This window comes from Panthera uncia, chromosome D4 (genome assembly GCF_023721935.1).
Source record: "Panthera uncia isolate 11264 chromosome D4, Puncia_PCG_1.0, whole genome shotgun sequence".
Taxonomy (NCBI): Eukaryota; Metazoa; Chordata; class Mammalia; order Carnivora; family Felidae; genus Panthera; species Panthera uncia.
Genome location: NC_064807.1, coordinates 31,848,429 through 31,863,531, shown reverse-complemented (window position 1 = coordinate 31,863,531; position 15,103 = coordinate 31,848,429). Strand labels below are relative to the sequence as shown.

At 36.4% G+C, this 15,103-nt stretch overlaps 1 protein-coding gene across 15 annotated transcripts in view; it reads right to left on the bottom strand.

Moving 5' to 3' along the window:
* KDM4C (lysine demethylase 4C) overlaps window positions 1-15,103 on the bottom strand; it is a 432,339-nt gene that overhangs the window by 104,023 nt on the left and 313,213 nt on the right. Inside the window, exon 20 of one of the 15 annotated variants that reach the window (XM_049634740.1) lies at window positions 9,714-13,961. The exons of the other annotated variants lie outside the window; for them this stretch is intronic. Within the exon in view, the coding sequence (XP_049490697.1) occupies window positions 13,959-13,961 (3 nt within the window). The 3' untranslated portion in view covers window positions 9,714-13,958. Of the gene's footprint in view, window positions 1-9,713; window positions 13,962-15,103 lie in introns of those variants that run through there. 15 annotated transcript variants of the gene reach the window in all.

The following is a 15,103-nucleotide window of genomic DNA, read 5'->3' as shown; positions in this document are numbered from 1 at the left end:
AATCATCCACTCACTATATATGGTAGAAGATATTGTCAGAGGTCCAGAGACCTCTGTAAACCCCGAAATTCATGAAAACCTGTAGAATACATACCTTTCCATGTAAAACACACATTTTGATGTACAGAAGCAACAAGGTTATGCCTGCATGTCAAGGCTGAATGGTCAGCTAGGGTCACTGGCTAATACCTTTTACAGCAGCCACAAAAGACTCGGCAAAACTACTAAATACAAGGATCTATCTAGCCTTTTAGAGTTATTCACAAATAATAAACATTGCAAAGGGTAGACAGGTGAAATGTTTGTGTTGAATTTAATACAGTAACTGGAATGCTTCAAAACCATCTGCATTTTTTTTTCAACATAAAGGAAATAATATGCCCTTCACAAGTGTAAAAACGAAGTGGTAAATTTTAATTGTACATAACTTTCTATAACCAAAGTTTTCATTCTGGCTAAGTTCTAAGAACAGCTTATATAAAAATTGCTTATATACTTAAAAGATTCAGACGTTAGGAAATCAAACCCAATGATGACATCCTTCTCTTCTCTATAAAGTGAACTCCAGTACAATATTTTCATTTGAGGGAAAGGTTAGTTTGCAGTTTTTCAGATAGCAAATCCCTATCTAGAACTGTCTTTTTAAAAGCTGTCAATGTTAAAATGCTGTTTCTGGTTAACAAAACCCATGTGCCCCCATAACTGTGAGTTAGAATTCGGAGACACCTGCCACTGGTAGAGTTTATTTAGATGATAGATTTACGTGTCTTTATGTGCCTCTCTGAGGCTTCTGTCTCTGACATACCAACTGTTTGTCAAAGCTTTCCAACAGATCTGACACCAGGCAAGAGCAAACTGGAGTTTGACGGGCCCTGCAAGGCTAATGGCACTATGTGAGAATATTTTGTAACTTAATTTAAGAATACTTCCCCAATTCTCTTGCAACTTATTTCTCCCAAGGACTTAAATAACATAGACATCTTTTTATAGTACTGGACACAGCTAATGTCCTCTGACATAGAGAACAAAACAAAATAAAACAAAAAGTTTGTATACCTGACTGAGATGATCATTTTCATGGAAGATATTGGACACAATTAACTTCTGCACATCAGTGCTTGTTTTCAGCCTTTGAAAAGTTCAAGGAGCTACCTAACTCAATGATGAATATAGCCTAGTAGCATAGAGCATGGGATTTGGGTCAAGAGGCCAGGTTTAGCACAGCTCTTCAATTATTACCTATATAACCACATTAAACCTCTGATTTCTCATTTTTAAATAAGAGTCAACACCATCACTTCATGACATTTAATTATTGGAACTTACTCAGTGCCAGTCAATGTGCCAACATAACAAATATTTCATTTACTCTTCAATGAGATAATGATTATGTTGATGAAGCAGTAGAAGCTAAAATTAACACCCTTCTTAGGAATCATTTTGGCAGTAGGATTTTAACTATGGAAATAACTACCTGAGATCAGAACTTTCTGAATGGAAGGAGATCTATGTGAAAAGCCTTATGAGCAGAAGATTCCAGCCACAAAAGTCAAATGTTGTCAAGAAGGAAAGAAAACACTGAGTTTGGGGTGGGATGTGAGCAGTCATGGTCTTTATTGCCTCTTAAGCTTCCCAAAACCTTTCCTTTTCTGCTGTCATCTCCATTCTTTGATTTCCTCTATTTTTCTTTCCCTTCACATTTTCTTTCTCCTTATGCCACTGAGTTATCATTAGTTTTGTTAGTCATTTCCATAGTCAGTCTAGTAATATTTTTTTTAAGATTTCATTTTTTTAAGTAATCTCTACACCCAACATAAGGCTTGAGTTTACAATCCCAAAATCAAGAGCCACATGCTCAATATTAAAAATAAAGTTTTACACATAATTTTTATTCTTGGCTATAGCTTCTCTGGATAGTAGGTAGGGACAGCGGGTATCTCGTTCATCCATTCATGCATGGCACTAATTAGATAACAAGGCATTTGGCTACCTTGAAAAAGTAATAGTTATTCCCACCATTTACTGCGCCTCATTGAATTTCTTCACTTTGACATTCAGAACACTGGGCAAAAGTCACATTGTATCAACACCCACCATGGGCCTTTGCAAAGTTTTACACATAATTTTAAAATTACTGTGTAATTAACTATAGTAAAATTTACCCTTTCAGGTGTACACTTCTATAAATTTCAGTAAAACAACTCAGTCATGCAACGCCCACCACAATTAACATATACAGCAGTTCCACCCGCACAAAAAAAATTCCCTTGGGTCCTTCTGTAGTCAACACTCCACCCCTGTGCAGTCTCTGTCCTTATAGTTGTGGGGAGGGGGGTTAGCTTAGTTTTGTTTTGTTTTGTTTTGTTTTGCCACAATGTAATAGAAATGGAATTATATAGTATGGAGTCTTTCAGTCAGGCTTCTTTCATCTAGCATGCTGCATTTAAGATTCATCTACATTGATGGTATCAGTTTGTTTCTTCTTAGTACTGAATGGTATTACATTCTATGGATACACCACGGTTTGTTAATTCATTAGCCAGTTGGAAACCATCAGGCTGTTTCCAGATTTTGGTGATGATGAATAAAGCCACAAAAAAATGTCACTTACAGGTTTTTGTGTGAACATAAAATTTCTTTTAGATAAATTCCTAGGAGTGAGGTTGCTGGGCAACATGGTAAATTGCATGTTTAATTTAATATGCCAGACTGTTTCCCAGCATGGCTGTACCATTTTGCATTCCCATCAGAATATAAGAGATTTCCAATGTAACAGAGTTCCATCACCAGTTGGTATTGTCAGTTATATTGATTTTAACTATTTCACAGATAGGTAGTGGCATCCCATTGTGGTTTTACTTGCTTTACCTAATGGATAAAGATATTAAGCAACTTGTCATGCACTTATGTGCTATCCATATTAGTCCTCTGGTGAAGTGTAAGATCAAATTTTTGCACAATTTTACAGGGCTTTATGCCAAGTGTCGAGTTATTTTTACTTTTACATATGCTATAAGCCATAATACATTGCTACTATTTTTGTTTGACTTCCTTTTAACCATTTCCAAGAAACTACATTTCCTTATAATAAAATTATAGCAATAAACATGATAAAACTACATAGAACTCTACATACATATCAATTTCCTGGTTTTGATACTGTACTATATGTAGGTAAGTGGTAACCAGAGGAGGGCACTGGGAGAAGAGCACAGAAGAGCATACTAACTTCACAACTTCTTAGGAATCTGTAACCATTTACAAATCAAAAGTTTCTTTTAAAAAGTTAAACATTTGTGAACTGTACTGGTACTTAATCATTTTTAATGTTTTATGTATGAGAAAAATGTGTTCCAAGTCACACAAGAACCAGTCAGCACTACCTTTAGTGCAATTCAGATAATCGAATTCTATTAAAAAAACAAAATTCAAACCTGCAGACTAAAAGATTTCAAAATGGGTGAGATAAGCAAAGGCGTGTGAAATATTAGGAGTACTGCTGGGTTCACAGACCAAAGGAACAACACAACTATCTTTAAGATTGACATTTTTATAAAACAGGTTTACATACATGTGTTTGACTATCATATATATAATAGGCTACTGACACATACTCAATTATAACACAAGATGGTAAAATGCTGTATCCTTCCAAGCTGTTTTTTCTATAGAAAGAAGCTAAGAATCAATATGAAACATGATCACTTCTGTGGAGTGCCATGGAGCTGGAGATTATTTGTGTATTTTATACACTTAGTTGTTTTTTTTAATCTTTGAAGAGAAACACACATTACTTTTATAACTAAAACAGTAAGTCTTTTAAACCAAAAGTTAAAGGACCAAGAGCTGTACATGATCTGTATATTAAAATTCTAACATTAAATAAACAGGTCAAAGTTCAATAGTACAGTTTAGCCTTATTGGCTATGGAGATGCCCTGCACCTCGTGTGTCTCAGGCTGATAACCTGAACTCTGAGCGTGGCCTATCATTTTCTTGAAACGTCTCTGGGAGAAACAGAATGTGATTAAGGATGAACACATCACACTTGCTTGTTTGCTTTCCCCAGTGCAGGTGGGCTGTCCCCCTCTGCATGCACAGCAAGCTGAGGTTACAAGGCTGTCATGCCTTATCTATGCAGAATGTACATGGCAGTGGTGTTATATGCCATAGGTGTTGGGCAGGGATCCCCAAATCAGCATGTGGCAAAGAGCAGAGACACAGTAATGCTGTCACAGACAGGAAAAGAAGACTCAATAGTTCTAAGGCTATCACTAAGATAAATGGAATTTTGAAATTAAATGGTGATTGCCCCTGTCAAATTGAGAAGCCTGAAAATGCACATATATTAACTGCTGGGCCTGCCAGGAAAAGGAGTGATTCTCGTGTTGTTGACTTCTTTATTTTCACATTATGAAAAAGGATTTTTAGAGAAACAGGACTTAAGAATTAGAAGTATTTAAAAAATTTTTTGTTGTTTCTAAAAACATTTGGGCTATTAATCTCCTTCTTAGTTCTAAGTTGATCTGCCAACTAAAATTATTATTTGAAAAATATTTACAAATTGCTTTGAGAAACATAAGAAAAGGGTAATACCAAAGGATAGTTATCTCTGAATGGCCTCTTCCTAGAGAAATTTTAAAGCAAATTCCTACAGCAGTACTGAGTTTATGCCTTTTACTGTGCAGTATAAGTGAAGTAACGTAACTCTTCAATTCTTTATTTATTTTTTTTAAATATGAAATTTATTGTCAAATTGGTTTCCATACAACACCCAATGCTCTTCAATTGTTTAAACAACAACTCTGAGACATTGTGGTATTTGAAACAGTACATATTATAAATAACTTTTCATCATTATGAATGTTTTTATTCATATTTAATTTTGTTGTAAGCTATGACTAATTTAAAATTTTATGGTAACAGTATACCACTATTTTAAAATTATGGTTTTTTGGGGTGCCTGGGTGGCTCAGTCGGTTAAGCGTCCGACTTCAGCTCAGGTCATGATCTCACCATCCGTGAATTCGCCCCGCATCCGGCTCTGTGCTGAGAGCTCAGAACCTGGAGCCTGTTTCAGATTCTTTGTCTCCCTTCCTCTCTGCCCCTCCCCCACTCACGCTCTGTCTCTCTGTCTCTGAAAAATGAATAAACCTTAAAAAAATAAAACAAAATTATGGTTTTTTAAATTAAAAAGAATTTTTTTTTAATATTTATTTTTGAGAGAGAGAGAGAGAGAGAGAGAGCATGAGTGGTGAAGGGGAAGAGACAGAGGGGGAGACACAGAATCAGAAGCTGGCTCTAGGCTTCGAGCTTTCAGTACAGAGTCCGATGTGGGGCTTGAACTCACAAACTGTGAGATCATGACCTGACCTGAAGTCAGCCGCTTAACCGACTGAGCCACCCAAGTGCCCCAGGTTTTTTAAATTGTTTAAGAATGTTTATTTATTTTTAGGACAGGGAGAGGGAGAGTGAGCACAGGTGAAGGGCAGAGAGAGAAGGAGTGACAGAGAATCCCAAGCAGGCTCCATGCTGTCAGTGCGGGGCTTGATCTCACCGACTGTGGAATCATGACCTGAGCCAAAATCAAAAGTCAGACACTTAACCAATTGAGCCACCCAGGTGCCCCTTAAAATCATGCTTTCAAAGATGTTTATTATTTCTAAAATGATCTCAAACTAATTTCATATCTGAAAGATGTACATTTTTAAAGTTTATTTATTTGAGAGACAGCATGAGCAAGGGAAGGGCAGAGAGAAAGGGAGAGAGAGGATCCCAAGCAAGTTCCACACTCAGTGTGGAGCCCAACACGGGGCTCGATATCAAGATGGTGAGATCATGACCTGCGCCAATATTAAGAGTCAGACACTTCACCAACTGAGCTCCCCAGGCTCCCCAGTACATTTTTTAAAACTTTATCTATTTGTAAGAAATTATCTACGTGAGAAAAATACCTGTTAGGAAACATTAGGAAACAGATGTACATATTTCAATCTCTCTGTAAATAAATGCCTTAGATGAACATTCTATTCCAGCCCTTCCTTCTGCCTTCCAAAATGACCCAAAGAAGAAATCACATCCTTAGAAGTTCTACATCTAAATTCTTCCAGAATGGAAACCCAAAAAGAGGAGTGACCCTATCCATCTTGTGCACCTTGTCATCAAGCAACAAATGCTAAGATCAGCTCCATAAGTATTTACTGAATAAAAGATTGATAAATGAATGAAAGAAATGCTCTTTATTCCATAATTTTCCTCAAAACCTTGAAAATGACAAGCTGGAATTCCAAAATCATGTAATAAAAGATGATTTTATTACATTTTAAAGATATGCTTTGTAGAAATTATTCTAAGCAGATTCCCACAATTGTAAAGAAATCTGTTAATCTTCCATTGTCCCCAAATCAACAGCTGTCAAATATAAAGCTGTGACATCATTAAAACTAAGAAAAGACAACTGAATAGATCTGTGGATCATGATTTGTTTTGGTTTTTTTTTTTTAACTACAGCAGCTGATTTATTACATTTCATACCACTTAGAGTTTTAGAATTAAATATAGGTCAACAATCACTAAACACATCAACAAGTGACACTCATTGAAATAAATCATACCAAATGGCCAGCATATTATCAGCTAGTATGACACTCCCCTGCTTTCATAAAAAAAAATGAGAATTAAACTTTCATAGTAAAATATTTCACCAGACTAGATTGCATATTTTGACATGGTCAATTTATCACTGTAAAAAAAAACACATGAAGCTCAGTTGGCTCTGGTCAGATAGCTCATTAGTCTATGAAAATTATACTTTTGCCAGAATCTCACAATTCTTTTTACTGAAAAATATCTGTTTAGTGAAAAGATTTTACCATATTTTTTTTGCTTTGTCTATAGAGAATAAGTGTTTTAAAATCAATGAATTTTAAATCAATTAGGAGCAACAGATGACTCTAGGGGAAAAATGGTTAAGTGTTAATTAACCTTAAGTACTATTCCTGTAAAGAAAAGTGGTCAATTTATTTGACTATTTTTCCATTTATTTAAAGGAAAATATTTTGTTACCAAAGAAAGATGGAATGTATTTTATATTCTGAATGGAAAAAATTCACAATTTAAAATTTTACCCTAAAGTCAGTTTTATCTCCAAAACTGTTAGTAAAAAGATGATTTTGAACTAAAATTAGGCTAAAATTACAACTAAAAACAATCCTGAAATGAATACCTTTTCATGGATTTGTGAATCCCGTGTGACTCTTACAACAAATCCTTTTTCATACTGTGGCCACCCATCTTGGCAACAACATACCAGAGTATACTGTGTTTTTATTGGTTGAAGGACACATTTATCTTTCAGGAGAACATGAGACATTCTTTCTTGCTTGTCTTCTTATGAACCAAACTATTTCACTTCCATAGATTTCGTTTTCATTTTCAACTTTGCTTTAAGAAAAACTTAAATGCAACTTACAGGGCTGACACTGTGTTTACTATTACACTTCAGGTAAGAGTTTGGAATGGCAGGGGCGCCTGGGTGGCGCAGTCGGTTAAGCGTCCGACTTCAGCCAGGTCACGATCTTGCGGTCCGTGAGTTCGAGCCCCGCGTCAGGCTCTGGGCTGATGGCTCGGAGCCTGGAGCCTGTTTCCGATTCTGTGTCTCCCTCTCTCCCTGCCCCTCCCCCGTTCATGCTCTGTCTCTCCCTGTCCCAAAAATAAAAAAAAAACGTTGAAAAAAAAATTAAAAAAAAAAAAAAGAGTTTGGAATGGCAGATACACTACTATCATGAACCAAACGCACATCCAGAGAAAGCCCAGTTGTTCACCACCTCTGAATTACTGGCCAGTAATAGTCATTGACCATCACATGCCTCTAGCCCTAACAATCTAGGAGCAAGCTGTTAAATAGCTACATACCCACAACAAGGAGGATTCTGGGACATCTCTCTCCTGAGCAACAGGAGATGAACTATAAGGACCTCAGATTAAGTATGTGCAAAATGTACTTCCCCCAAACCTTATGTTCCTTCCAGTGGTGGAACCCTGTGCTCAGGGGCTCTTGGGTGGCTCAGTCAGTTAAGCGTCTGACTCTTGGTTTTGGCTCAAGTCATGATCTCACGGTTTGTGAGTTGGAGCCCCACATTGGTCTCTGTGCTGCCAGCACAGAGCCTGCTTGGGATTCTCTCTCTTTCTCTCTGCCCCTCCCCCACTTGCACTGACTCTGTCTCTCTCAAAATAAATAAATAAACTTAAAAAAAAATAGTTGAAATACAAATATGACCATGCTACTCCACTTCTTAACAGTAATTAAAGGTTCTCCAGTGTGTTTATAATAAAGTACAAAGTCTTCTAGAATAGCAATGTCCACAGAATTACAATAGAAGCCATACTACAATTTTTAATATTTCAGGAGCAACATTAAAAAATGGGTGAGGGTAGAGAGAATGGAGAATTATTTGTTCAATGAGTAAGCTTAATTTAGAAAGATGAAAAAGTTCTGAAGATACAGGGGCATGAGATGTAAATACATTTAATGCTACAGAAATATACACCTAAAAATGATTAAATTGAAAATTTTATGTTAAGTATATTTTACAATAAAAAATAAATCAGGTGAAATTAATTTTAATATATCTTATTTAAGTCAACAAATGTAAAATATTATCATTTTGACATGTAGCCAATATGAAAATTAATGAGACATTTCACATTCTTTTTTTTCATACTGTCTTTTAAATATGCCGTGTACTTATTTGCACTTACAGCACATCTCAACTATGATACTAAATTTTCAAGGGTGTTTGAAATGTATACCTACCAAAACTACAATTGTCTTTCATGTGTTTATGCTGCATCAGTTTTTAAGTGTAGCTTATTAAAATTAAATAAAATTTAAAATAAAAGGGGAGTGTGAAAATATAGTTCCTGCCAACATTAGCCCACTGCCCACCTGCTTCAGGTTACATAGCAGGAGTGGAAATTAACTGTCTTAGGACGTATCTTAGTCAGGGTTCATTTAGAGAGGCAGAACTGTTGTTGGGCACTGTACAACAGAGGCATATTTTAGGGCTAGACATTACCAGCCCCTGCATGCTGGTGCTCCATATCTGTGGTTGGGCCTAAACTTGTGGAGGGTCAGTGGAATGCAGTGGGAGGTGTGTCCATGTGAATGAGAATAAATACAATTTTTTTTTTTAATTTTATTTGAGACAGAGAGAAAGAGAGAAGGGCAGGAGGAGGGAAGGTGAGAGAGAATCCCAAGTAGGCTCCATACCAAGCACGGAGCCTGATGTGGAGCTCAATCCCATGATCCTGGGATCATGACCTGAACCAAAATCAAGAGTTGAATGCTCAACCTACTGAGCCACCCAGGTGCCCCCAAAAAACAAAAATTTTAAAGTTCAATTCTTTAGTAACACTAACCACATTCTAGGTGTTCAACAGCCATAAGTGGCCGGTGGCTATCATGTTGGACCGCACAGTTCCAGATCATCTGAGGCTTTCTCTCCTCAAGACTCCAATCTCCCTCTTTATACTCCATGCTCCAGCTCTACTGAAATTTCACTTCCTAGACCTTACAATTCCCCCCACTTCCAGGCTACTAAGCATACTGACCCCTCTTCCAGCTAGCTCTCCTCATCTTTCAGGTCTCAGATTAACGCATTGCTTCTTCCAGGAAGCTTTTCTCCACCTCTGGATTGCCAACCCTGATACTCCAAATATAGTAAGGTCCTTCACTGCAGTCCAGATTTCTATTACAAAAGATCTTTTCATACTGCTTTGCTTGTCTAATATTTGTCTAATGTTCAATAACTTCCATTATTCTGTAATATTTGTAGAAATGAAATAAAATCTATCACGTAACCACAAAGCAAGCCTTAAAGAAATAATTATTGAACAGATAAATAAACAAACATACAAAATAGAGCCAGGAACCTACTCCCTCCTTAGAAACATTTATCTGCTCTGTTCCTGATTGGCCAAATGGCAGCTCACAGAGACTATATTACAGGCCCTTCACTTTCTTACTTCATCCTCACAACCACCCCAGTTTACAGATGAGTTTAAGAGAGATCAATCTGCATGGCAAGCTTGCTTAAGTGGAGGACACTGGATACAAACAGCCTAATCTCAATGTAACAGAGACGTACAATTACATGATCCAAACGGTAACACAGATGAATGTAAAGGCATTTTCATATTTCAATCAGGAAGTCCAAACTGTGGCTGGCTAAAACAGTGCTGGTACCTGTATTTATGAACTCATGTTAGAAAATGACATCACTAAATTATAGGGGCCTATAGGGGCACTTGTACCCCAATGTTTATAGCAGCACTCTCAACAATAGCCAAATTATGGAAAGAGCCTAAATGTCCATCAACTGATGAATGGATAAAGAAATTGTGGTTTATATACACAATGGAGTACTACGTGGCAATGAGAAAGAATGAAATATGGCCCTTGGTAGCAACATGGATGGAACTGGAGAGTGTTATGCTAAGTGAAATAAGCCATATAGAGAAAGACAGATACCATATGGTTTCACTCTTATGTGGATCCTGAGAAACTTAACAGAAACCCATGGGGGAGGGGAAGGAAAAAAAAAGAGGTTAGAGTTGAAGAAAGCCAAAGCATAAGAGACTCTTAAAAACTGAGAACAAACTGAGGGTTGATGGGGGGTGGGAGGAAGGGGAGGGTGGGTGATGGGTATTGAGGAGGGCACCTTTTGGGATGAGCACTGGGTGTTGTATGGAAACCAATTTGACAATAAACTTCATATATTGAAAAAATAAATAAATAAATATGTTCCATACAAAAAAAAATAAAAAAAATAAAAGAACATGTCTAAAATATACCACAGTGATATGTTAAATTAATTACAAGTTATGGAAAAATTCACCCTCTATACAAAAACATCTCACAACCTATTTTTGTAGATTCTAAAAACACCCTTCTGAGAGAATAAACAACCTAATTTATGCTAAAATATTAGAAAAACAAATAATAATGAATCCACTGTTTCAAAATAATGACTATACCTTTCCAAAACTATAACCTCTCTGCTATCAATCACTGTTAGCCAAGGAAAACCCTATAGATAGTTTAGAGCCACCTAGCAGCTGCCTTGGTTTGGCATGTGTTTGTTGGCATTGGCCCAGTCAATGCTGGAGTGAAGGGGGGGACCCCATCTCTGGAACCTCGACCCCAGCTCACTAACTCAATTAAAAGATCCATCAGTAATCACTATTCACACAGATAAGATCACAAAAAAATTGAATAATTCAGAAATGCAAGCTAAAAAATAAGATTACTCTCTTACAATATGTTTTAATCGTGAATCATCTGAAGTTCTACTTATCTATCTAATAATGTTGCAAAAATTAGTCCCCAGGAAAAATGAGTTCAAAAGTAAAAATTTAAAGATTCCAATCAATTTCCTTTTGCCTCGGAGTTTTCTTTCAGCAGATAAAGAAAAATCCATAGTAACAAGATAACATTTCATGCATTTACACATCTTCTCCTATAGATGTCTACAGCCTTCAGAAAGTATATTATTTGTAGTCATGCCTATCTGACATTTTCCATTTTACTCAAAAGATTTTATGGTTTGGTATTACAGCAATATACAAATTTGACAGCTTGCAATAGGATCTAGTCCCTGTAGCAAATCATTGTGACAGTTAAGTACTATACAGCTACTAATGTACCTTTTTTTACACTAAACTTGTTTTAAAATCTTACAAAGTTGAGGATACAGTGTTTGTTGAAATCCTGAAGAATAGTCTTAATGATATTGTAAATTTCATACTGAATTTATTAAATCATAGGATCCTACACATCACACCACAATTATGTCATTAGTAGTATAACTTATTCTTCCTTCAGGAGTTCACTTTATTAAAAGCAAATTTTTCCTCAACTGCATTTAAACAATAAAGTCTCTGGTCACGGTCAATGTTTATTATTCTCTTAGAATTCCTCTTTGTCTTTGAAAACAACTGAATATGTGAATAAAACAGTACATAAGTTAATGTGGAACACAATGACACTTTGATTGCTTTATAATGCTGTTTTTTTTTCCTTCAAAGTGATGAAAGATAATCAATATGTCTTTACATTTTCCAAAATGCATTAACAGAGGCTCTGTCAAATACAACCGTGATTCCTTTAGAAAGGAAGCAAAGCTGATCTCTAACACTGCTGTAACATTAACTAAACAGGACTTAGGGTGATCTTCCAGCACATGAGGCAGACCTCAACTCTCTCAGTAATTCTATTTTTAGTATGCAATACATCTGATAACACAAGTCAGTTAGCAAGAGAACAAGTGCTTTATTCTAAGAAATAGGAAGCCTGGATGTATTTTTTTTTCCCTTGATTCAACTCTTCAGATGGAACACCACAGTGAAACCACTCTATTTTCAGAATTGATGTACCTTTCAAAACTATAATCTCTGGCTTTCAAGTTCACTATTATTTGCCTTCAGGTACAAATTTTAAAGTGTATAGAGGCTTCTAAGCAGAATAGTTGGTCTCAGACAGATACTGAAAGGCTTGTAGCTCAGTCATCATTGCAGTGTAAATTCCTTTTCAAAATAATGTTCTTCACTCAGAGAACACTTGTGCCTGTGCTCAGTTCACTCGTCAAATACACATCGGAGGTCGCTGAAGGCCTGGGGGCAACTTTAGCTATTCCAAAATTCATTTCTCCCTCTATTTGGTTGCAAAAATAGTATTTCAAATGTAAAAACCTTAGGAACGTACACACACACACACACACACACACACACACACACAGAAGCCAAAGGCCCTGTGCTATGCCTCTGTAAGAACAGATGTGTGGTGAAAGAACAGCGAAAGTTCTTATGCAATGATGGCAATCAACATAAACATCATTTGCTTTGATACATGCATTTAATATTAAAATTTTTTAATGTTTATTTATTGTTGAGAGAGACAGACAGAGCGTGAGCAGGGGAGGGGCAGAGAGAGAGGGAGACACAGAATTTGAAGTAGGCTCCAGGCTCTGAGCTGTCAGCACAGAGCCTGATGCGGGGGCTGGAACCCACAAACCATGAGATCATGACCTGAGCTGAAGTCAGACACTTAACTGACTGAGTCAACCCATGTGTCCCATAAATATTCTTACATTTCTATTTGAGAACTTTTCTCCCTATAGGAAAAAAAAAATAACTAATGGCTGCATTTAAGGTCTTCTGCAAATTTCCAAGATTTCTTAGAATCTACAAATCCTACTTGCTGTTTTATTTATACCAATTCCACAGATCTTTAATTAATTTAATCTTCAAGTGATCGATGTATGCAACAGACATTCATGATAAGTATGTAACAAATACCAGAACTTCATGCTGTTTTACTCCTTTTGTTAGGTTCTTAAAATGTTCTTCCCTTAAATTTTATAATCAGATTTAAAGATTTTTTGGTGATCTGCTTCCAAAAGACAGTAATGATACTGAAGATTATTTCAGCAGACAATACTGCTGTCTTCTGTGTGATTACACTATATAAAGAATATATTGTTTTACCTCTCTAAATTTCTGTCCTTAATTCTTCTTCCTGATAATTTTTACCTATATATTTTTTTCGATTGTAAAAATTAAAAAAAAAAAAAGGAATTCTAACTTCATATGTGTTTTATCTCTATTTCCTTTTCTTGTATTTCCATCTTTGCACAATTTTGTTCCTGAGAGATTCAATTATGACCATGGCCAAGCAATCATATTAATATATAAAACAAAGCTGAAGGAATTAAGAAAAGGAAATGATTGAGTAGATTCTGAGGTCAATTGTTTTCTTTTTGTCTTCAGGCATACCTGTCATCTGTGACTTCAAACAAACCCCTAGACTGGCTGTCCTTGAGCACGCCATTCAAGTAGGGAGTAGGAATGTACTCAGGATCTTCCTCATTATTTGTCCTACAAGGTGCCTTGCTCTGATGTTCACTGGAGAGTGGAGAAGGTATTGGAAAACACAAGAAGGGGTTTGTGACAGGGCTTACCGAAAGAATAACTTTTCCCATGTTGAAAAGTCATGCAGAGGCAAAGGAAATCATTCAAAATGAGGTTAGAAAAATACGAAGTAATCTAGAATGTGCATTAATAATCAGAAGAGTGCTCAGGCTGACAGAGAATAAATGGTTCTCTCTTTGGACATAACTTTGCTATAGCCTATTCAGGTCACTTTCAGCCATTTCTTTCCTATTAAAGGATGGCTCTGCTTGATAACCTGGTGCTTTTAGAGAGCAACCTGTGGCATTTTTTTTAGATAAGGCAGCAATTACTTTCATAACCCTTGAGATAATTACTCTACACAAAAACTAAATGTTATTAAAGAAAGAAAGGAAAGAAAAAACTATCTAGATAAAGACCACTATATGCCAAATAAATTTTTGCACAAAAATCTTGTTTAGTTTAAAAAATAATGACTTTTATTAAAGTATTTAAAATTATCAACCACATAAAATAAAATACATTGTCTTGAAAATAACTCTAGCATCATCATTATTGTCCATTTAATTATCTGATGAGCAGGGGCGCCTGGGTGGCGCAGTCGGTTAAGCGTCCGACTTCAGCCAGGTCACGATCTCACGGTCCGTGAGTTCGAGCCCCACGTCGGGCTCTGGGCTGATGGCTCAGAGCCTGGAGCCTGCTTCCGATTCTGTGTCTCCCTCTCTCTCTGCCCCTCCCCCGTTCATGCTCTGTCTCTCTCTGTCCCAAAAATAAATAAAAAACGTTGAAAAAAAAAATTAAAAAAAAAAAAATTATCTGATGAGCAGAGGCCACACCTGTGACATTATCAAACAAGGTGGCTGGATGAGATAAAGGTTCTTCGTATAAGCACACACAATTTTAGGATCAACATAATCCACTGATGAGCACTGGAAAAGTTGTTTTCCATTTGCTGTCTCTTTTATGAAAATGGTCATTGTAAATAAGAGGGAAAATCTGCTAAAGTAAACAAATCCTTTCTTATACCCTCTACGGGGGGGTGGGGGGGGGTACTTCCTATACAAAAAATTGTACAGAGAGCTATTTCAAAAGCTGCAAGTTGAACCAATGAATAAATAAAAGACTAACAACAGTAT